Raw genomic sequence first — 24,641 nt, 5'->3', positions numbered from 1 at the left:
TCGGGGAGGGGCAGAGGGAGAGGGAGAGGGAATCTTAAGCAGACTCCATACCCAGTGCAGAGCCCAAATCGGGACTTAATCTCAGGACTGTGAGAACACGACCTGCGCCGTAATCAAGAGTTGGATGCTTAACTGACTGAGCCACCCAGATGCCTGGAGATTCTTTAAGATAAGAATTATGAGTCCACATTTGGATGGTCCTAGGATTTTCTCCGTCCCTTTATAGACCAGTGAATGGGTAAATGAGCTGCAGGTTTCACACTGCCACCTTCAGTGAGAACTGCTATCCTTTTATTTATCTATTTTTCTTTTTTTTTTTTTATTTTTTTTAAAATTTTTTTTTTCAACGTTTATTTATTTTTTTGGGACAGAGAGAGGCAGAGCATGAACGGGGAAGGGGCAGAGAGAGAGGGAGACACAGAACCGGAAACAGGCTCCAGGCTCTGAGCCATCAGCCCAGAGCCTGACGCGGGGCTCAAACTCACGGACCGCGAGATCGTGACCTGGCTGAAGTCGGACACTTAACCGACTGTGCCACCCAGGCACCCCTATTTATCTATTTTTTAATACGGACTCCAGCAAAAGACTTTTTTAAATAAAGGTGCCCACAATAAGAAGAAAACATCGAGGACTACATGCCTAGAGGAAATAAGCATGTTGTCCTATTATTAGTTTGTTTGCTCTATACCTTTTTCTGTCAACCCAGTTCTTGATGGAAGGTCATTGCCTGGTCTGCATTGTGTCCTCCAAAGTGCTTTGTCCAAAGAAGGCATTTTGTAAATACCTGCTGTTAATAATGATAAACTGTTACTTTCAGTATTTTTGGTCATTGTCGATTCCTTTGGGTTATAAATGAATATATAGGTGTAGGTGTTCCATAATGTATGTGATAAACAGGAGCGAGATATTACAAAATTAAATTGTTGTTTGTATACATATTACTCATTAGCAATAAAAGGCCAAGAATGAGAATACATGAGACATACATACACACATATGCACATCTATTTAAAACTTTCTCCTAGGAAGCCATAGATAAATTACAGCTTATCTCAAATCCTGACAGTTTCTGTAAATCAAAGCTTCATATATATGGCAATTATTTATTAAAATAAATTGAATTAAGAACAAATCAATTAATCAAATAGTCTTTTAACGTGTTACCACCCATAATGCATTTTGAAAATATCTAGAGTTTTAAAATAGCATAAAACTCAAAATTTTACCAGTTTAACTTTATATGGTGTTAAAATATTTAGGTTGAAATTTGGGAATATTTCAGCCTCCTGTCCCCCTCAGAAATGTTCTTTCTATGGACTTCTTATCAAGTTCCTAATGTAGGTGTCTAAAGTTTATTTCTGTTTATACTGTGCTTGTTTAGTTGTATCTATAAAACAGTAATTTCCAATTTTTCTCAATCTCACATATAAGAAAAATATGTCATCTCATATGTCAAACTTATTAAGTTTATTAGATGTTATTTCTATACCAAGACTAATAATATTAGTTCTACCTTCTATTTAGTAATTTGGTCCATCATCACCTCAGGCTTTTTCAATTTGTTTAACCAGACCTTTTTTTGTTGTTTGTTTTAAAGAAGTCTCTTTAAAAAAAATCTTTTGAAGTTTATTTATTTATATTGAGAAAGACAGAGACAGCACGTGAGCAGGGGAGGGGCAGAAAGAGAGAGAGAGAGAGAGAGAGAGAGAGAATCAATCCCTAGCAGGGTCCATGCTGTCAGCACAGACCCCAACGTGGGGCTCAAACTCATGAAACTCTAAGATCATGACCTGAGCTGAAATGAAGAGTCAGACCCTTAACTGAATGAGCCACCCAGGTGCCTCTGTATAACAAGTTCTAAGACAAGTTTGAGTTCACAGCAAAAGCATAAATAGGAACAAATATTTCATATATTTTGTTAATACACATGTGTTAAAATTGGAATAAACCAGTCTTCATAATTATTTGCTATTAGATTTTCAGTCAAGGATTTGAGATCATGGACTTAATCTAAGACTTCTTAATTCAGCTTTAGAACAGATACAGACCTATGGAAATCTCAGCAGACTTGGTTCTGTGTATTCAGTCCTATCTGTTAAATGGTGACTACCTCCTGTGCTGTGATTTTGATATAAACTAAGTGACCTTTTTCAATTTTGTGTACCCTAAAGATTTTGTTGAGAAAGAGAGAGATAGACCCTTTTGAATTGGATTTCCTGCTTCGATTCAAAGTTGAACACACTTACTCGAGTCCTCTTGACTTCCTAACCACTCAGTCTTGGAGTGCTCTAAAGGTATGTTAGGAAGACGTTTTGTCACTTTCTAAATCTTATGTCTCAGTTCTCATAAATGTAGAAATGTTTTAGAAGAAATACAAGTGATATATTACTATTTCATTTGTAGAGATATGTAATGTGATCTTCTTTAATCCATCTTTGTATTACTAAATTATAAAGTGATTAATTTCTTACTTGGAAGTAAAGGAACTTTTGCCCTATTTGTGAGTGGGAAAACTCATAAATATGTATAGTCTGCAGGAACTTCGGTAAAAGTCAAGGAACAGAAGGGAACATTTTTGTCAATTTACCTAAAACCAGTCTCTTTCTTTTTTTTTTTTAAGTTTGTTTATTTTAGAGGGAGACAGTGAGGGAGGGGCAGAGAGATAGGAGGACAGAGGATCTGAAGCAGGCTTCACACACCAGGGAGCCCGATGCAGGCCTAGAACTTACAGATCATGACCTGAGCCAAAGTCAGATGCTCAACCAACTGTGCCACCCAGGCGCTCTTTTCTTCTTTATATTTGTCCACTTTTTCCACATAGTTTTGTCAATTACACAACAACACAGTGATTTATTCTCACTGTAAACTGTTTGAGCTGAACAGAATGTTGTCGAGAAAAAAGCAATGGTTATTCATCACCCTCAGTCATCAATCAATCCTTACCTTATTTTTCTGTCAGAAGATCCTGTTGTTTAAGAGTTTATTTTGTTTAAAACAAAATATTCTCCTAGACTCAGGGATTCCTTAAAGATGCTCATCATTTGCTAACCTTTGCCACACCCTTTTTCTGAGAAGAAAACATTTCTGTCCATTGGAAATAACCATCATCCCTTATTTTTATAGTATAGTTAGGTTTATTTTTAATGGAGTTTTTAAATTATTTAGAATTATGAATTCAAGTCCAATTGATGATCAGTCAGGACCTCATTCAAAGGGATGATGAAAGAAAAAAGTTTTACAAAGAATATATTATCATGGTATGGGAAGAAGACGAAGGGAATCAAACCAGGAATGGGGATGGAAAAAGGAAGAAAAGGAGCTGTTACTGAAACTGTTGTGAAATGAAGTTATGGGAGAGAGCCAACCCCTAGGAGCTGTGGCATTCGGTAGAGGAACACAGCCACTGCCAAACTATGTCACCACAGGGAAAGAGCTGAGGAAGAAATACCCCTGCTTCTCTCTGCTCCAGCCCTCTAGTATCTTGCTAGTGCCTCCTCTTGGCCAAACCCAACCAGACCAGAGAACCAGAGAATTTAGTTCAAATAATCCTTAGTGGTCACCCTCTTAGCAGAGCAGAAAAGGGTGCAGAGTGAATCCGGTGAGGAAATGATGACTATCCGGCACAGCTTGTTCACACAGGATCCAACACATCCGCTAGTCTTTATCTCAAACTGTAAGCTATTTACACCATTCCCATCTGTTCCCCTGTTGTATGACAGGCAGTAGCCCTCATGGAAGAATTTCGAGGCATAGACCGAGATGTGGAAGGATCTGCCAAACAGTGGAGGAAGTGGGCGGAATCCGAGTGTCCAGAAAAAGAGAAGCTACCGCAAGAATGGAAGAAGAAAAGTTTGATACAGAAGCTGATTATTTTGAGAGCGGTGCGCCCTGACAGAATGACATATGCTCTCAGGTGGGGCAGTTAGCATTTTTGGAAATTCAAGTTAACTTCGAGGACACCTGGTCTTAGGGGCTGGAGTATCTGGTGGAGGCATTTATGGTCCATATTGATGAGAAATGATTCTGCTGAAAATGTGATATTGTAATCACTACTATTGTTGAAACTCACTGAACACTAAACTAGGCTAGTCTCTAGTCAGACTGAGCCCATCTTGCCTGAAAACCTGACTTGTGACATTAGGAGGGGAGACAGGGAACCACTGGAAATATTCTAGCAAGAGAGATGGGTGTCATCAGAGTTCAGAGGCCAGGGGCACGCATTATTCCAGTGCGACTTCCACTGTCTTTATTTAGTGGTGGCGTTTGGGCTCTGAAGATTTTGCCCATCAAACAAAAAGGATTTCTTTCATGGAGATGCTAATAGTCTTATAACTTTACTACCGGTGCAATTTAAAGCAGGAACCCTGTCTACATATTCGTCCGTGTGTCCTCTCTCTTTGCCCTCTCGACTTCTAACTGGTAATGTGCTGCTTAATTCGCGCAAGTCACGTTCGCCTCTGAATTTACCAGAGTTCTCACCTTCCTTCCTAACAACGGCATTCCCGCACCTCAGGTTTTTCTCCTCCACTTTGTTCAGCTAATTTCCCCTTTGCAGAAGCCTCTGCATACCCTACTTTACAAGTTAATTCTGCTTAGTAGTAGTACTTACTTTCTGCTAAATCTGATGCTGCTGGAAAATAATCCCTGCTTAATTGAGCTTCCCTGTGTTAGAAACACCCCAAAAAGCATTTGTATATTCATGAGAAGCCCAGCAGGCCGGAAAATTGCACTGTGGCAAATCTAATGAACTGTTAATAAGTAATGGGGGATCTGGCAGGAGATTTGGGGGATACAAAGCCACAGGCAGGCAGCTGGTGGTACTCAGAGGGGGGTCTCTGTAGCCCCCAAAATGGAACGTAGGCTTCTGATTTTCAGAGCTTCTGAAGCAGGGAGGGATTTCACTGACACTAATGCATTAGAAATCTAGCTGGATTTATATCGTTGTGTAAAAACATCCCATGTAATGAACATGGTTAGCGTCCTTCCTGTGCCTATGATTTAAGCTGATCCAAGTTGTAGCCCTTTTCAGGGTCATGAGCATTGATCGTGTCTTTTGCATTATTCTTTTTTATAGGAATTTCGTGGAGGAAAAACTGGGTACAAAATATGTGGGGAGGACCAGATTGGACTTAGTTAAAGCATTTGAAGAAAGCAGCCCAGCCACTCCAGTTTTCTTCATTCTGTCTCCAGGGGTGGACGCCCTTAAAGACCTAGAGATCCTTGGTGAGGGGCCAGGAGGCTTGCCTTCCCACCCTCCCCCTTGCCCATGGCCTGCCTGACCTTCTCTCCATTCACAGTTACCTTAGTTTCTTCCTCTCTCTCTGTCTCTCTCTTTCTTTCCTTTTTCATTTGTTGGAGATTGAGTACATGGAAAATGTAAGGCTAATAACACTGTAGTCTGAAGAAATGCTCAAATGGAACATTCCTCTGGTTGGCATAATGCAAGTTTCCTTTGTACTGTTTTCCACCTTTTGACTATATAAGGGCCAGAGGGCAATTTTCTCCATGCTCGTGTAATCTTGTGCCCCCTGTGACTAAATAGTGGTCATTAGAGCAAGCCTATTCGATTGTGCAAGGCACTGTCGCTTTGTGCTCTGGATTACTATTCCCCACAGCCCGCACCGAGAGCACCAGGTTAATAGAGCTGTGACCTGACTGTGCTCGATTCAAGCATGGCCACAAGGTGAGAGTCTCCTGCATTTACCCAATGAGCCAATTTGTTCAAAAAATGATGTGATATCTACCACATGTTGCTCCTTTTTATGAGGGAAATGCTTTTCTACTCCTGCAAGAGTTAATAAAGCTCAGTAACAATACTTGCCATCTATCAAAATGTCAAAAGCTTCATTACCATAAAACCAGAGGAACTTATTTCCACAGGCTTAGCTAATGCTCATAAGGAGGCAGCTGTTGAGAGCTCAAAATGCTGCTTGTTGAAACGACCGAAGTTTAGTTTGGCTTCTTTAGGAGAGTGACCTAGAAGGTGGCAGCAGTCACCACAGACAGACCCTGGGCCTCAGAATTCCACACCCTTCTCATCTGTCCTTGATTCACTCTTCCCCTCACCGCGTTGTACCCTCTCACAGGCAAAAGACTGGGGTTTACGATAGACTCGGGAAAATTCCACAACGTGTCTTTAGGACAAGGCCAGGAGACGGTGGCAGAAAAGGCACTGGAGAAAGCTTCCAAAGGAGGACACTGGGTCCTACTCCAAGTGAGTATTCCCTCTTCTCGGACAATGCTGGGACTGAACACGGGGGAGGGACAGCGCAGAGTTGTCCTGACCCACAGGAATGAGCCTTCCTCATGACATCTGGTGATTTGCCGAGTCTTGGCGTTCTCTCAGTGTCCATGACACCTCCACAGGTGATAAGAGACTCTGCTTACAAGGATACCTATCATATTTTGAGGGATTTCCTAGTCATTGTGCTTTAAAATTAAAAATATTACAGGGAATCCTCTTATCCTCTTGACTTACAGATATCTGGAATACTCCAGTAGTGCTTCAGGATGAACAGGCTTGTATAGATTGCCAAGGCCCGTGTCCTAAAACCTCACATTTGCAAGTTGCTTTTAAAGTTAACAGAGCATTTTGGGGACGTCTGAGTGGTTCAGTCGGTTAAGTGTCCAACTCTCGATTTCAGCTCAGGTCATGATCTCACGGTTTGTGGGTTCAAGCCCCACGTCAGGCTCTGTGGTAACCTCATGGAGCCTGCTTCAGATTCTCTTTCTCCCTCTCTCTCTCTCTCTGCCCCTCCCCCACGTGCTCTCTCTCAAAAATAAACATTAAAAAAAAAAAAAGCGAAGTTGACAGAGCATTTTTGCATTTATTACCTCATGCAACTCTGACTCTGCCCCTAAATTGTGTTACATTTCCTTTGTTTGTAAGTTAAGGGGATTAGAGTCGATAACCCCTTTATCCCTTCTAGTGCTAGCATTACATGGGTCTTTGACTCTGTCCTCCCAGGTGATTCCCTTGGCTGGGGATTCTAGCAAGAACCCAGGAACGAGTGGAGCTCAGGCAAGCTTTAGGGGGCACGTGGGAGCCATCCTGACTCCTTCTCCAGCAAGGCATGCCGGCTGTCTCATCCGGTGTGGAAGTAGCCATTTAATTGGCAGCCCAGTGAACCTAAAGTTTCTCATTCACACCAGATCCTTTGCAAGGATACATGATCTCTAATCATTATAGCAAAGCTGCCAGGATCGGTGCTGTCCTCCCATTATGAAGAACAAAAACGTGAGCTTCGGAGTGGTCTGGAGAGCCTCAAGGCCACGCAGCTGCAAAGCGGCAGGGCTGGTATTCAAGTTCAGGTCTGTTTGGTGGCAAGCACCATTTTTTTCTCTGCTAGCTTGTGTGGCCACCCTGGCACAGAGATAGGACACTGGCCTCCCTCAGTGCCTCCAGGATCCAGGGTTGATGCATTTTGAGTTTCTACTGAAATAAAATTGGATGCATGAAGAAGCTGCCCAGGCTCCACGCAGAACATAACCCTCCGGGAGAGTAACACCCACTGCTTAGGTGATACTTCAGTAAGGTGACTTGGGGTAGGGGTTACCCTCTGAGGCTCACAAAGTCAGCCAGGTAACGGTGGAGGGTTTATTTTTTCAGAGATGGAAGTTGTTGCTCTGACAGTTGGGTAGATGCTGAGATCTTCCTGCCAAAGTAAGTTCTTTGAGAATTCTCATGTGTCCAGCATCTCAGCCGAGGAAGAAACTAGGAGGGGTATGGTCATCCTCAGGAGAACGTAGTATTCAAAGTAAAAGGTTTCTGTTATTTTTCTCTCTATGCCAAGTTGCCATTTGCCCCCAAAATTCAAGTTGTAAGTTTTACCATAAAAAAAAAAAAAAAATCTCAGAAGACCTCGTCTCGTGAAGGATCTGCTTTTGGTTATCTGTCCTAGATGTTTGATTTTTGTTCTTAGTGGTAAACCAGTAATTAAGAATGTAACTTCTTAGCTGTTCCTCTCTGGACATAGAATAATTGGAGAGGAGGGATTGCCCCAGGCTTTGGCCATTCTAATTTCTGGAGGTTTCTAGTATCTCTTTGCCATTTAAAAGAGAAGTAGGACTTTGAATAAAGAGGCGACTAGCATGATGAGAACTCATTATATTGTTTGTAATGTACGTTAAATTGTATCAGCATAGGCACATGATTTGTATGCACATGTTAATAAGGTCTTAACCAAACTCTACACTAGTCAGTTACTGTGATGAGATAGAGCCCTTCGAGGGATGTTTAGCTAGCATTGTATCAGAAGCCCATACTCCAGAGAAAACTATTACATAGGTATCAGGGTGGTAGCTATCTATATCTCAGATGTACACCATACGGTTTGTAAATTGACATAATGGATTTTAAAAATCTATTTTCATGGGCAAAGTAGACGGTTTCCAAGATACATGGATTGGCTAAAAATGTTGCACAGGCATTGGTGCCCTGGGACAAGCAAGCACAAGAATCCAGCCAATCGCAAAGCCAAGATCCCCACGAATGACTCCCAGGCTGGACTCCAGAGTGTGCCTGTGTTGAGAGGTGGCTCACCTGGTGATGGTTTTCTTCCCTGACCAGAGTCACTGCCTAGAATATTTTTATATTTGTTTCAAGTAAACTTCTCAAGTAAGGTATTGTTGTAGTCCATAAGATAGAGAATTAGGTCATATTTGAGCTTGCAAAACAGGTTTTATTGTTCTTTTGTTTCTGCTTGCTTGTGTGAGTGGCACAGTCAGGTGTGAGAAGTACTCTTGCCGCAATCTAGTAGCAAGCGTGGAAGCCAGGAGTCTCAGAACCCTGACTTACTGATAAGCTTGCGAAGGTTGCCAGACCACAGTATCACGGAGCAGGTGGCTTCATCAACAGAAATTTAATTTCTTACAGTTCTGCAGGCCAGAAGTCTGAGACCAAGTGGTCAGTAGGGTTGGTTTCTTCTGAGGCCTCTCTCCTCGGTGTGTAGATGGTTGTCTCGTCCCTGTGTCTCCATGTGGTCTTCCCTCTGTGTGTGTCCTCATCACCCCTTCTCATAAGGACACAAGCCATATCGGATTAATTGTTGCACCTAGTCCTAATTACCTCTTTAAAGACCTATTCCAAATACAGACATATTCTGAGGTACTGATGGTTAGGATTTCAACATTTGCCAAAGGAAAATAGCCTAATAATGTGAACAACTGAATTGGCATACGTCTTTTTACAACAGAACTGTTTTCAAAGAAAGATACCTATTTGACTATTCCATTACCTATTTGCCTTTCTTATTTTTTTGTGGGATTTTTTTTTTTGTAGCTGTTGTAATCTTAAATGTTTTTGTTTGTTGGAAATAATTACATATTCCTGGGGGTGATGTTTCAATCACTATTTAAGGACTTCTCCAGAACCAGAGAGCGTGTGAGGGTATGGCCTTTATACTTCTCTCACAGCATCAACTACCATGTACTCTGTGGGTATTTAGTATTGGAGGATTGTGAATCACAAAGCGGAAAATCAGGAAGTGATAGTGGTGACATCTGTTTCATGATTTTTGACAGCTCTAGGGTTTAAGAAAAATCATGCTAGGAATCCGCAGAGCATCTTAACAAGGAGTGATTTCTTTTTCAGCTAGCCTTTCACCCCTCACATCCTTTGAGTTCATGTACTAATGAGTAGGAGTTGAATAGAGGAGGTTTGCATCAGAAACATTGAAGTGGGTGATCAGGTACATTGCTAGCTTTTAGTTTTTATACTTTACTCAACTAACCAGATAGGTCTCAATAATTGAGTTTAAACTGTAACAATGAAAATTATCAGGAACTCCATCTCAAAGGTGATTGGTGGGTGTTGGGTGTGGGTAAGTGTTGTTGGAAGGAGATTTGGGTTAACAAAAATAACCTATGGTGATTTGGAACCCTAAATGTGTTCCATGTACAGGTGTATTTTGGTGTTTGCTTTTGTTCCCTAACATGATAATAAAGGAAAAATTAAATCCTTTAATTTAATACATTAAATTTATATATAGGAAATATATATACATTTATATATAGGAATATGTTGTGATCCCATAATTTAAGTAATATCCTTTAGTTTCACAGGAGTTATGAGCCATACTGTTTTTCAGAATGTCCATTTGGTAGCCAAGTGGCTAGGAACCCTGGAGAAACTCCTTGAACGATTCAGCCAAGGAAGCCACAGAGATTACAGAGTTTTCATGAGTGCCAAATCTGCACCTACACCAAGTGAACACATCATCCCTCAAGGACTCCTGGAAAATTCCATTAAAATTACCAATGAACCCCCCACAGGGATGCTGGCCAATTTGCATGCCGCCCTCTACAACTTTGATCAGGTAAGAAAGCAGAAGCCTGGTCTGACAGTGGTCAGGGTCTTCTCACAAAGCCATGGGGCCGTTATCTACTCAGGTGTCTTGTGCAGAGAGATGAAGTGAAATCTCAGAGTGTGTTTTAATCTCTTGAAAGGATCACCTGTCACTGCCTATTCCAGTGACTAAAAAAAATCTGTGTTTTGCCCTAAAACTACAAGCCACATGTTTAAGGAGAGTAAATTACATCCCTTTCTGAGGAACCTACTTATTGAAGACAAACATGGTAGGCTGGTATCTCCTAGCACAGGAAGAGGAAGAGCCATCGTTACTCCTGTTAATGTTCTTGAGAGTGACAACAGTAATTACTTAGGAAGAATTTCAGTATAATATTTAATGCTTTAGATCTGGTTTTGATGTGAGTAAACTTAAACCATCTTTTCAGATTATATCCATGTTGCCTTCTTACTTATATCTTTATTTCCACCTAAAATAAATTAATAAATATACTTTGATCATCATTATTCTCCTTGTCCAAATTATCGCATCTATCTACTCAAGTCTTTGAAGCAAGTTTCCTTTGTGGTTGTGTCTCTGAGTTCCCATTCCCTCTGATTTCCCACCCTTGGGAAACAGTATTCTTATTCGGAGAAGTAGAATGAATTCCAAAGAGAAAATACATAAGATTTGGTGGTAAATATTAAGCTTCCTGTTAGAAATATTATGATTCTGTATGAAGTATGCTTCACTTTTTCATCAGTATCTTCTGGGCCACCTTAGATTATACTTTTGAAGAATACAGTTAATTACCTAATTAAATAATTAATGTATAGCCTATGTAAACACAGTAGACTGTGTAAACAGAAGGTACTTAAAAAATCTTGTTGAAACTATTATATATATTCAGTATATTTTTTGGTGGACTCTGGCAGGCATGTATTTTTTTTTTTTATCTATCAATTTATAGTTTCTGAACACTTAGGACATTCTCAAGCTCTTTGACAAAGCTAGTACAAAAGAGGATTTTTTGGATATATTTATATAGTATTTATCCAGCCCCCTAGAACAGTTGTCTGTATTTGTGAAAAGTGAGCATTTTATGAACAAATAAGCTTCAGCCCACCTTTTTTTGTTTTTTTGTTTTTTTGTTTTAGTAAGGACCTCTCTGACAATCTAATACAACTAGGGATACTCTTCCCAGGGACATACACATTTAAAAATTTGTTGCATATAATCATAGGAGAATCCTTTCTCCTGTTCTCATTTATTCATTAAAGTATTGGTTCTTTTGACTATTACTTGGAAGGCCACTTAGATTAACTGAAGTTTACATTTACTGGAAAGACTCTTACATACTTCAAGAGGAAATATTTATCTAGTAGAAAGGACCCTCCGAAATATTAAGACTAAATTTGATCATAAGTGGCAAAAACAAAGATAATCAAAGTTATTCATTTAATGAACTTCCTATCAAACCTGCTATAGCCGAAACCAAACCAACAAAAACTCTAAAGCAAATCTAAAAATTTTAGAATAGTCTTTTATGAATGCTGACCTGTCATGTTAGAAAACAAAATGTGGTTTTACTCACATGATGCAATTCAAGGGTATTCACCTGTACTCCCTGGTCATCTGTGAATAGGTTCCCAGTGCCCTTTAATCAGTTAGAATTATGGTTGGCTACCTATGAAAGCAGTACCAAACAACAGTGGTTTAAAAAAGGTTAAAGTATTTCTGTCACATGAGGATTCTGGAGGTAGGTCATTCAGAGTTAAGTGTGTCACACAAAGTTATCAGTCTGGTTGTTTTACAGTGCACTGTTTCTAGAATGGGCTTGCCAGAGTCCCAGGTGGCAGTCCCCACGTCGATGTTCCTGACAGTAGGGTAAAAGCCAGAACAAAGAAGATGACCATGGATATGTGTTTGCTTTCTTTTAAGGATGCTTCCTATGAGTTAATACACAGTATTTCTCCTTTCACCTCACTGGTCATATTGAGTCACATTGTGTTCCCTAGCTCAAGAGAGGCTGGGAGAAGTCCATTTACCTTGGACAGCCATGTGCCCAGCTCAAAGTTGGCAGTGAGACCTTTTAGGACAGGCAACTAGTGATCTGTATCACAGATTTGCCACTTTCCCAAGGCTACTTGTATCATCGTGGGTGTTCTGTGTTGCTGCCATGGTCTTAGGTAGCTGAAGCCTGTGACATGGACCTTGGGTACTCATCCAGGTTAGGGAAATAAGTCCCAGTCACCCATGTTGTCTGGGTGTCTTTCTCGGATGAAAAAGCACCCAAGGGATCCAGACAAATGAACTGTTTTGTTTGGGTGTTTTTATGTTTTTACATGTTTTAATATTCAAATCAAATTAAATGTGTATTTTTAATCTTACCCCCAAATCAGAATTTACCTCTGAACTTTGATATGTGTGTTCATAAGGAACAAAGTTTAATATTAGTCCTTTATTGGGGTGCGTGGGTGGCTCAGTTGGTCAAGCGTCTAGCTCTTGATTTCAGCCCAGGTCATGATCATGCTGACAGCACAGAGCCTGCTTGGGATCCTCTCCCTCTCCCTCTCCTCTCTCTGCCCCTCCTCTGCACATGCTCTCTCTCTCAAAATAAATAAATAAAACTTTAAAAAAAATTAGTCCTTTTCGGAGCATTCCAGAATATCTTTGTAAAGGCAATCGTTAAGTGACCAAGATGTAAAAAACTATTTCTTGTGGGATGCTGCTTCCCTATGTATCTCAGCTCAGTATCACCTGCCTTTTGAAGATGTGCTAAGGGAATACTGTTTAGACTCTTTTCATACCCAGATAATAACTACATTTTTTTAAAATTTCTTTAACGTTTATTTTTTTTTTTGAGACAGAGAGAGAGCATGAATGGGGGGAGGGTCAGAGAGAGGGAGACACAGAATCGGAAGCAGGCTCCAGGCTCCGAGCTGTCAGCACAGAGCCCGATGCGGGGCTCGAACTCGTGAACCACAAGATCATGACCTGAGCCAAAGTCGGACACTTAACCGACTGAGCCACCCAGGCGCCCCAATAACTACATTTTTAAAGTCAGAGTATAGATTTCTTTTTCTGTAAGATTTACAGCAGAAACAAATAATTGGTAGCTTTGCATGTAAAATTGGCATCTGTGTGCATACAACCCTGTTATGTGTGTGTGGATGCCTGTTCTGTATTCACAGTGCTATTTGCATATTTTCTGATATTAATTTGCTCATCATTTGGTTTATAAAAATATGATTGACCTGAAATGTAGAGTGTTAGGTAGAGTCATACTTTTTCCTAGTTAGAAAAGCTTGCTTCATATTTTCTTCCAGTGGCATTTGTATTATCAGAGCATCATGAGCATTAAGTTGTAACTCTTTAGTGCTGAGGATAAAACTAAATCAATTATATGAAATATAGATGGAATAAATGTACTTGATTATTATAGGATCTTCATTTCCTCTGGACTATATGTAATTTAGGGAGGGGTTAGGCTTGTTAGATCATAATTCCTAAGTAAAAGTTTGATGCTTCTGTTTCATCTCCTAGAAGTTTTTTACATTTAAAACCAGTATATTTTGAGGGGCGCCTGGGTGGCTCAGTCGGTTAAGTGTCCGACTTCATCTCAGGTCATGATCTTGTAGTTGGTGAGTTGGAGTCCCACTTTAGGCTCTGTGCTGTCAGTGCAGAGCCTGTTTGGTATTCTCTGCCCCTCCCCCACTCCCATTCACATTCGCGCTCTCTCTCTCTCTCTCTCTCTCTGTCTCAAAAATAAACATTTAAAAATACCTAAACAAAACTAATATATGTTTATATTCTTCAAGATTAATTCCAGTTTTGTGGTTTCTATTTTTTTCTCTCACAAGTTTGTCTTTTATTTCGTGTTTAATTGTGGAAATGTTATGTTTAATGATCATATGTTTTCAAGCCCCATAAATTACCTAGAAATGGCTCAGTACTTTAGAATGTCCTAATGATTTAGTTGGGTGTGCACTGTGGGTGGCCTCGCCAGTTCTAGAACTATATCTGGTAGTAACCCAGAATTCTGATGATAGTCGGAAAGAAACTAAAAAGCTTCTTCTAGTCTTGGAACAAGAGGACAAATCTTGTCTTGGTTTAGACTTACACTAGGAGTTGCCTGAGAGACCACCTCTGAACTCCCACCCTGAAGGTGCTACATATACTTGGTAGATGGCCCAGTTGTCAGATCCAAATGTGGACTGGCTGTAATTTGACCATTTTAAAGGACAAAGCAAGAAGATGAATCTCTGGCCTGATCTTCCTCTGCTGCCCAACATCAATTGAAGTAATCCTTGTTGGCCTCACAGAACCGTCAAATGTGAGAATAAAGTACTACTCCCTTTAAGCCAAAGAGCGGATGCCTGTTGTACACCTTTTAATTTCATGGCTGTGGGAGCCGTAACCATGTCAGCATGCCAGGATTTAATTTTCCCTTTGTGATTAAAAAAAAAAAAACAAAAACAAAAACAAAAAAACAAAAACAAAACACCACAAGTTACAGATCTAGCCTACAGGGTGTGTGTTTTCCAATGTTCCATATGCCATCCTCTCAACCCAGCAATGAATTCTACTTTTAAGTTCATTGGAAGGAAACCATTTGTCAGGGTGATTATATTAGTTCAGGTACAGTACAAAATTACAGTGATCCAAATGAGGTAACCTCTCTCCCGTATAGTTGGCAGCTCTCTTTCATGAGGTCAGGCACACACCCGGGCTGGTAGGTGCCTCTACCATAACTCACTCATGGCTTCCATGGTTGGCTAGTCGTCATCATTTCTAGCCCACAAAAAAGGAAAAGAGTGACAACCAGGGCGAGCGATTTCCTTTTAAGTAAATGGCATGAAAATTGTACACATCACTTCTGCTCAAATTCTGTTGGCAAGAACTTGGTCATATGGCACATCTGGTTTCAAGAGAGGATGGAAATCGTTTTTTGATGGGTGGCCATGTGCCCAGGTAATCTGTATTACTATGAAGCCCCGGGAAATGCAGGGCTGAGGTTAAGTAGTATCCTGCTACGCTGATGAAACTAAGATGGTGTCCTTTGGCCATCTAGATTTTTCAAGGAGAATTTTGCAGGGGAAAATGATATCAAGCAGTATTATCACTGCTCAAAATGAATGGTCTCATTTTCTAGTGAATTTAGAAGCGTTCAGTAAAATAACTGAAGCAAAGTGAAAGCATTTGCCTCAAATTAACAGACGGGCAAACGCCAAATGGTCAGTCTCCTATTACCCCCTCATAGGATGGGCAGCCATGCTTAAAACTGCATGTTACCCCTGTCCGAGATCTCCTGCCAAGTTTTGTGCAAGATTATCGAAAACTCACACCCTTGCCCTTGGAAACCATACAGAGGGAGAATCAACGATTTTTCTTCTCTCCCAGGATACACTTGAAGCGTGCTCCAAGGAGCAGGAGTTTAAAAGCATCCTCTTTTCTCTGTGCTACTTCCACGCTTGTGTCGCTGGGAGACTAAGGTTTGGCCCCCAGGGCTGGAGCCGCAGCTATCCTTTCAATCCTGGAGACCTCACCGTCTGTGCAGGCGTCCTCTACAACTACTTAGAGGCAAACCCTAACGTAAGTGCCAGTGGTCAGATAACCTCTTCCAAAGAGTGTACTGAATCTGTCAGTCTTTGGCCACTATCAAATGGACCGTAATTTCTCTTCTGAAGCTATTATTGAAATAGCTGACACTATATATGCATCTTCTGCCAAGTGTGAAAAGAAACCAGATCAAAGGTTTTCCAGCAGTGGATGCTCGAACTTCATAAGATAGGTCAAACCAGTTCTACATCAGCAGCTTAGTGCATAAAAAAAAATGTCCTTCATTATGTTAACAAAAACAGTGGTTTACATGTGCATATATGCCAGATTCATTAGGCAGGTAATGAAGCATTTGCACAAATGTAATTACATACAGCAATTCTGACAGTTCATAACACTGCATTAATAATCACTACAATTAGTTCTTATGATGGAAGCAATTTACAGCGCGTCACATGTATAAATAATGGTGCATTTCCTGCATATGTCATTATTATGTATTAAGGATGCCACCTTGTTGTGACTTTCTCAGTAATGTTCCCCTTGATTGGAAGTTAAAGGTAGATGAATGATTTTATTTCTTAGCTAAAATGTGTTTTACAGGTGGGGATGGGAATGCCTCATCAAGAACATTTGTGCAAACTCTTGTAAACCCAGTGACTGGATTTCCAAATGGAAGAACCATTTGTAAGGATTTTCTGGCTTAGTCTTCACAAAAGAAACTTTTTCTATTAAGTTCAATCTGTTCAAATTGAGATCTATTTGTCAAAAACAACCGGGTGTTGTGCTCTGGACAACAACACTGTTCTATAAGTTTCTAGAACTCCTCCATATTTCTGGGTCTTAAGGTTTGCTTTATGTTCTTCTGGTAGCCGTTGTTACAATTTTTGTTATCAACTCAGTTTTCTCAAGCTTTAGAGGTGATTTGACTGCTATCAAAATAGGTACACTTAGTATATCATGTGGGTTGCTCTCCCAAACAACATATTTTGAGCAGGTTGTAACCACAATATATGGTTTTAATATGGTATGTGATGATCAGCATTCCATATCTATCATTTTTTAAATGTATAAAATTTGAGCATATTTGACTTTCCTAATAAGTAATATTCTGTGTTGATCTTACCACGTTTTCTTTAAAATGTCACATGTAAGGTTGGCTACTACAATAGTTCTGGCTAGAAAGTGAAATGGACCACTTAAAACTTTCATACAAGTCCATACTGAGGCTGAGACAAAGAGTATTATCCCATTTCAGCTGAATCCTGTTCACAGGAGAGTTCGAAATGAAGGGGAGAAGGAGAGGAACAGATTCCTGTCTCTCTCCAGCTCTCACATCCTGAGAGGTGGCAACCCCAGGGAGCCAAGTGGGTCCTGTCTGCCACTGCCCCCAGTGGTGTTCCTGAATCAACACAGCTTTCGGATTTTGACACCCTTTGCTCTCTCAGATGTCTAGACCCAAGTCATTTACCACACATGGTGAAGCAAGTTACCAGGATTTGGGAGTTAAGTTATTATGTACACGGAGTTAGGTGGTACAAATTGCCCTTTTCAGGAATGCGTATGTAAAAAAGAATAGTTCCCTGGCTGATTAAAATCTTGAGGGAGATACATATCAGATGGTAGAATGCCTAATGGGTATTACTTCAACGTACTCAGAGAAATGAAATGGAGAGGTCTTCGTTTCCCGTCCATTTCAGAAGGACAGGATGGAAGGTGCCCGAAGGGAGCATGGTACAGTCCACTCACCTCTCTCATTGCTCACTCACATCAGACCGGCTTAAAAGAAAGACATATTTGAGGTCCATTTATTCAAATTCAAATAAACTTGTAGCAAGTACATTGGAATAGTTGAAGCAATTTTACTTGTTCTGTCACATCATGCAACAAATGAAGGCTATAATTAAGTTTTTACTTGAACTGTTGGGAGGCAATCTACTGCCCTTGAGGGTATAAAGGTTCCTGTCTAGAAAGGCTTCATCACAGACTGGCATGTTTTGCAAACCCAGAGGAAGCTAAAGGGGGGCAGAGAGAGGCTTCAAATCCCATGAAGCCAAATAAAGAGATACCGTTATTTCTTGAATACCACATGGTACAATCATTAGTTCCAACCCTCAGAACAATCATGTAGGCCAGTCATGCCATAAACCCAGCCCTCACATCAGTCTGTAGCAAGGGGATTGGTCTGCCTGGATTTTTGTAAGGTAATATAGGTGTAAATGCACCCCAAATTCAGATTGTGTAGCATTTTCTTTCTTTGCCTAGATGAGATCATAAAATGTGCTCTAAATCAGATCATAAAAACATGTCATACCTGAAAGGCCCTGCAAAGTTATACCTTTTCTTAATTTTTAGATGAGATATTGAATGTTTAAAGTTTACCTACATGACGTGTTCTAGGAGCAATTGCTTTAAAATCTGCATCAAAAGTTCATTGTTGGGGTGCTTGGGTGGCTCAGTTGGTTAAGCATCTGACTTGGGCTCAGGTCATGATCTCACGGTTCATGGGTTCGAGCCCCACACTGGGCTGCGAACTGACAGTGTGGAACCTACGTGGGATTCTTTCTTTCCCTCTCTCTCTCTGCCCCTCGTCCGCTCGCAGGAGGACATGCATAAGCGCGTTCTCGGTCTCAAAATAAATAAGCTTTAAATCACACTTCCTTTTAAAAAAAAGTTCAGTATTAGTGACTTTTCACTGAATGTATTAAAACACACTGAAAAGAATTCTCTCAAATTCTATGGAGAAACCTAAACAATTTCTGAACCTCTTTTAAATGTTCCTGTTGATGGGGATTTGAGGGAACACTGTGTTAGAGGGACTTGTAGAGAGGCATGTGCTGCTAGTTGACCACTCTGAGACCGTTGCATCGGCCTGGAAATGAACACTTGTGTGATCTCCCTCCCAGGTCCCGTGGGAAGATCTCCGTTATCTCTTTGGTGAGATCATGTATGGGGGACACATCACAGATGATTGGGATCGCAGACTGTGTCGGGTGTATTTGGACAAATTCATTACTCCATCTCTGGTAAGGCACTTTCAATTGATTTTACAGAGAAGAAAATTCTAATAAGATTTTTTAAACTAATGTCACTATATAAATACTTAAATATTACTGAGGCGTCATGGCCTTTTGTGAGTATATTCTGGCCTACCATCAAGGAGTTTAGAAATGTGTTAGAAATTGTGCAGAGTCTTGGGCTCCATCCCAGAGCTATGGAATCAGAATCTGTTTCACCAAGACCTCCTGGGTGATGTCTGTGCGCGTCTGCTGTGCTGTGCCCAGGTGAAGGGCACATTCACCGACTGTCCGGATCTTTGGAATAACCCTGGACGGTATGCAGAACTGACACTGTTAGCCTATTTTATAGGGAGACACTGAAGCGTGGCTTGCCCCAGGACAACCCATTCCCATGGGCAAGAGCTCCAGCCAGAAGATAGGTGTACTGATTTCAATTTGGGGTTCTAATATAAGTGAAATTTATAGTTTTCTCCCCGTCACAGAAGCCATGGAGTATTCTAAATTTTGATCACTAACTCTTAACTATGTACATCCTCAGGAAAAATGTGATGTGAGAACTCAGTTTTTCTGTCTGTGAGGAAGGGTAGAGTACCCACTGTACTGGAAGTTAAAAGAGACCACACTCCTTTTCCTATTTCTCATTTTACCAACCCAATATCTGGACAGATCAAATGGGCACTCAGTTTGCGTCCAGGCTGCATTCCTGGAAAACGTGCTCAGTCCCTGTTTTCCATATTGAAATAACTGCACGTGGTGGCCACACTTTTTTTTCATGCTCTCACCAAGGCCTCCATGTTCATGGCCATTGCCTTATTTCTTAGAAATGCAAGGCACCCTGTACCATGCCATCTTTGTTTTTGCTTGAACAAGACACCACCTGTGTTTAACATAGTGCCAATGTAACTTCTTTGACATTGGCCATGGAATTTCTTTCTAGATGGGTCTCCTGAGGCAAGGGAAACAAAAACAAAAATAAACTGTTGGGACATCATCAAAATAAAAAGCTTCTGCACAGTGAAGGAAACAATCAACAGAACTAAAAGGCAACCTACAGAATGGGAGAAGATATTTGCAAATGACATACCTGATAAAGGGTTAGTAGCCAAATTATATAAAGAACTTATACAACTTAACACTCAAAAAATGAATAATCCAATTAAAAAATGGTCAGAAGAAGGGTGCCTGGGTGGCTCAGTCAGTTAAGCGTCCAACTTCAGCTCAGGTCACGATCTCCCAGTTTGTGATTTCGAGCCCCACATCAGGCTCTTTGTTGACAGCTCGGAGCCTGGAGCCTGCTTTGGATTCTGTGTCTCCCTCTCTCTCTGTGTCCTCCTGGGCTTGTGCGCGCGCTCTCTCTCTCTCTCTCTCTCTCTCTCTCTCTCTCAAAAGTAAGTAAATAAACATTAAAACAAAAAGGGCAGAAGACATGAACAGACACTTTCCCAAAGAAGACATACAGATGCCCAACAGATAAATGAAAAGGTGCTCAACATCACTGATCACCAGGGAAACACAAATGAAAATGACAATGAGGTATCACCTCACACTGTCAAATGACTTAAGTTAATAACATAAGAAACGAGGTGTCGTCAAGCATGTGGAAAAAGGGGAACCCTCTTACACTGTTAGTGGGAATGCAAACTGGTACAGCCACTCTGGAAAACAGTATGGAGGCTCCTCAAAAAGTTAAAAATAGAACTACCCTATGATCCAGCAATCTTACTACTAGATACTTACCCCCAAAATACAAAAATACTAATTCAGAGGAATAAATGCATCCTGTTGTTTATAGCAGTATTATCTACAATAGCCAAATTATGGAAACAGCTCAAGTGTTCATTGACAGATGAATGGATAAAGATGTGGTATACACACACACACACACACACACACACACACACACACATACATACAGTGCAATATTACCCATAAAAAAGAATGAAATCTTGCCATGTGCCAACAATGTGGAGACATTTAGAGAGTACTAGGCTAAGTGAAATAAGTCAGAGAAAAACCAATACCATATGATTCCATATGGAATTTAAGAAACAAATGAGCAAACAGAAAAAAAAAGAGGCAAACCAAGAAACAGACTCGTAGCCATAGAGAATAAACCGATGGTTATCAGAAGGGAGGTGGGTGGGGGGATGACTAAAATCAGTGATGGGGATTAAGAAACGCACTTGTGATGAGCACTGGGTGATGTATGGAAGGGTTGAGTCACTATATTGCATACCTGAAACTAATATTACATGGTATGTTAACTGGAATTTAAATAAAATAAAATATGCCAAGGACTGTAAACATATAATAGAAAGTAGTGCCATATTTTTTAATGGTTTGAGCAACCTCCTGTTCATAATTTCTCTGAACTTCATCTCCTAAAAGCATTACATAATTTTGATACCCTTCCTTGAGTCTATTTTGAGAAGTAATATAATCACATATAAGAAAATAGGTTATATTGTATGTAGTCTAATATAGAAAATTGGGGACAGATTTTTTTTTTTTTTTTTGGCTACTTTTAATGTTAAACAATTTGGGAACAATGCAAAAAAAAAACAAAAAACAAAAACAAAAAAAACTTTGCTGCCGTATGACCATTATTTGTTTTTTTTGTGGAGAGTCTCCTGGTCTTTCCTTAGTTCTAATGAGCAGGATTTCATAGGTCAAAAAAGACACTTTCAATTTAATACAATTGGAAGTCACTCCTCAGAAGAGGTCTGGGAGTAGGTTTCCATGGAGATGGGAAAGATAAACAGTGTTGGGCATGCGACCTTTACAGAGGTTGGTTTCTCCAAATGATGGTGGAGGTCAAGGGGCAGAGTGAGAAGCTCCTGCTGATGTTCCCTCTCAGGCTCTGGCCTGAGGATAGGGAGCCAATTACTGTTGCCAAACTAGGCAGTCCATTAACCTTCACAAGGCTGAGCTCCCATTCACAGAGTTGTACAATACATAAGAGACGATAGAACCTCAGGAACGGCACTGGAGTGTGTGTGAACCCTTTAGAAATTCTCGTATCCACCCTTCCATGCAGATCTGCTGACATTTCCAGGATCAAAATGCTTCTTTTGCAGGGAGGGCACCTGGCAAGCTCAGTGGGTGGAGCACGTGACTCTTGATCTCTTTGAGTTCCAGTGCCATGTTGGGTGTGATTACTTAAATATGTAAATAACCCTTTAAAAATAAATAGATAATTTAAAAAGAAAGAAATGCATCATTTGCTGTCTTGCCTCCGCCCCAGACAGTGCTGCCTTCTCAACTCAACAAAGGAAGTTAAAAGCACTTACTGACTTGGTGTTAGATGCTGCAAAACCCCAGTTATTCTGTTCGCTTGCACGTTTCCTGCTCTTGCTTTTTATAGTAGGAACTTGATCTAACACTTGTGCATTTGCAGGAAGTCTTTTCACTACTTCTCATGTGGGTTAACTTATTTAGAAATTAGTATCTCTGGTTGCACTGATACATGATCAAGAGAGCAACCCATTAATGGTGTGGGATTTAAAGTTTCCCTCGGAATGTTTTCAGTGGTATTGCCCTTTAGGAGGCTGAGTGAGTTTCTTGCTGGGTAAGTGAGGTTGCACTGGGAGAGGGTTCCCTGACAGCAGTGTGCCTTAGGGGGTCTCTGGCCAGAGTTAGGGAATTATTATTAATTATTCTTCCACGTAAGGTGTATATTTGGCAATGCTAAACAGGTGAGACAGTAAGTTACTTTTGGAAAATAAGGTATCGGGGCACCTGGGGGGCTCAGTCGGTTGAGCGTCCGACTTCGGCTCAGGTCACGATCTCACGGTTCGTGAGTTCGAGCCCCGCATCAGGCTCTGGGCTGATGGCTCGGAGCCTGGAGCCTGCTTCCGATTCTGTGTCTCCCTCTCTCTCTGCCCCTCCCCCATTCATGCTCTGTCTCTCTCTGTCTCAAAAATAAATAAACATTAAAAAAAAAAAGAAAAAAAAAAGAAAATAAGGTATCAGGTCACCCAAAAGCTGGAGGGTATTATGCTAAGTGAAATAAGAGAAAAACAGACATGTTTTCACTTGTATGTGGATCTTGAGAAACTTAACAGAAGACCGGGGGGAAGGGAAAGGGGAAAAATAGTTACAGAGGGAGGAAAGGAGGCAAACCATAAGAGACTCTTAAATACAGAGAACAAACCGAGCGTGATGGGGGGCAGGGGAGAGGGGAAAATGAGTGATGGGCATTGAGGAGAGGGCACTTGTTGGATTGAACACTGGGTGGGGCGCCTGGGTGGCTCAGGTCATGTTCTCACAGTTCATGACTTTGAGCCCTGTGTCAGGCTCTGTGCTGACAGCTCAGAGCCTGGAGCCTGTTTCAGATTCTGTGTCTGCCTCTCTCTCTCTGCCCCAACTCTGTGCGTGCACACACACACACACTCTATCTTTCTGTCTCTGTCTCTCTCACTGTCTCTCACTCTTTCTCTCTCAAAGGTAAACATTAAAAAAAAAAACTGGTCTGGTAATATAGGGTAACAATTAGGAGGCTGAGCTCTGAAATAAACAATACTAGGGTTCACATTCGATTCCCCCTGTATTTGCTTTTAGACACATCTCCTGAGCCTCAGTTTCCTCATCTACAAAACAACCATTGTCAGGTTTGAACATTAGTACAAGGTTAGAGCAACATGCTAAAAATGGAAGGTATTTTATCTATAAGTATAAAGTTTCATGATATGTATTTCATACTTGACTATCATCTATGATTATAACAATGAAAACCATTTATTAAAAACCTGCTCTGTGCCAGAGGTCAGTACTACACAATTCATGAGTATTATTTCTTCTCCTCACCATTATTGTGCAAAATGGGTATTGATATCCCATGTAATCAAAAAAGAAAGCCAGATTCACAGAGGCCGCACAGTTGGTAAGTAGCTAAACCAGGATTTGAACTCACAATCAGACTCCCCGGAGCACAGACTTTGTCTGCAGTGTGCTACATCATTGCGAGAGCAGATCTGTTTGTGGTATCTGGGGCATAGGTCAACAAAACACTGACTCGTGTCCGCACTGTGCATGGAGGGTGCCACAGGGTCGTGTCGCAAACAAAACCTGACAATCCAGGAGACCAGAGCTCTAGCTTCTGGTTCTGCCACTAACTTGCTGTCCAGCTTTGTGCAGGACCTCTGTGTGCCTCAGTTTATTCACTTGTAAAATGAAGGTACTGTCCACAAAATCACTAATGAACCTGTCAGCTCTAAAGACATCATGATAATATAATTTAACTTTGAGTGATTTCTGAAAATTCCTCACAGCACTTTGAGGCCATGGCATTTAGGGAAAATACACTCGTTTAGACTCACAATAAACTGGGAACTTCTTGTCATATACTTTGAGAGACGGCAGAGGAGGTGAGTCTTATTAAATACCAGAATACCAGGGGCGCCTGTGTGGCAGAGTCAGTTAAGTGTCTGACTCTTGGTTTTGGCTCAGGTCATGACCTTATCATTTGTGACAAGGAGCCCAGAGTCAGGCTCTGTTCTGACCCCATGGAGCCTGCTTCAGATTCTCTCTCTCTGCCCCTCCCCTGCTTGTTCTCTCTCTCTCTCTCTCTCTCTCTCTCTCTCTCTCTCTCTCTGTCTCAAAATGAATAAACTTAAAAAGTAATAAAAAAAAATAAATGCCAGAATATCAGAAAGCAAAATGTAAGAAGGACAACAGTCATACAGAGTCAACAGAGAGGCAGGATTCTGGCTTTCCCAATGTCTAATAACTGCGCCTGCCACCGATTTCTCCAACAAGGACTTCAAATCCTTGA

The 24,641-nt window shown here is 40.8% G+C and overlaps 1 protein-coding gene across 2 annotated transcripts in view; it reads left to right on the top strand.

Moving 5' to 3' along the window:
• Positions 1-24,641, top strand: part of DNAH11 (dynein axonemal heavy chain 11) — a 352,527-nt gene that overhangs the window by 311,436 nt on the left and 16,450 nt on the right. For both annotated transcript variants that reach the window (XM_086694494.1, XM_086694493.1), the window contains 7 exons: positions 2,172-2,294; positions 3,720-3,913; positions 5,075-5,223; positions 6,087-6,214; positions 10,089-10,316; positions 15,690-15,881; positions 18,755-18,874. In XM_086694494.1, coding sequence (XP_086550620.1) covers positions 2,172-2,294; positions 3,720-3,913; positions 5,075-5,223; positions 6,087-6,214; positions 10,089-10,316; positions 15,690-15,881; positions 18,755-18,874 — 1,134 coding nt within the window. The remainder of the gene's footprint in view (positions 1-2,171; positions 2,295-3,719; positions 3,914-5,074; positions 5,224-6,086; positions 6,215-10,088; positions 10,317-15,689; positions 15,882-18,754; positions 18,875-24,641) is intronic.

The sequence above is a fragment of the Puma concolor genome, chromosome A2, assembly GCF_028749965.1.
Source record: "Puma concolor isolate L17-30 chromosome A2, mPumCon1.1.hap2, whole genome shotgun sequence".
In the NCBI taxonomy this organism is placed as follows: domain Eukaryota; kingdom Metazoa; phylum Chordata; class Mammalia; order Carnivora; family Felidae; genus Puma; species Puma concolor.
The sequence above is the reverse complement of the archived record's forward strand: the minus strand, read 5'-3'. Positions and strand labels throughout refer to the sequence as shown.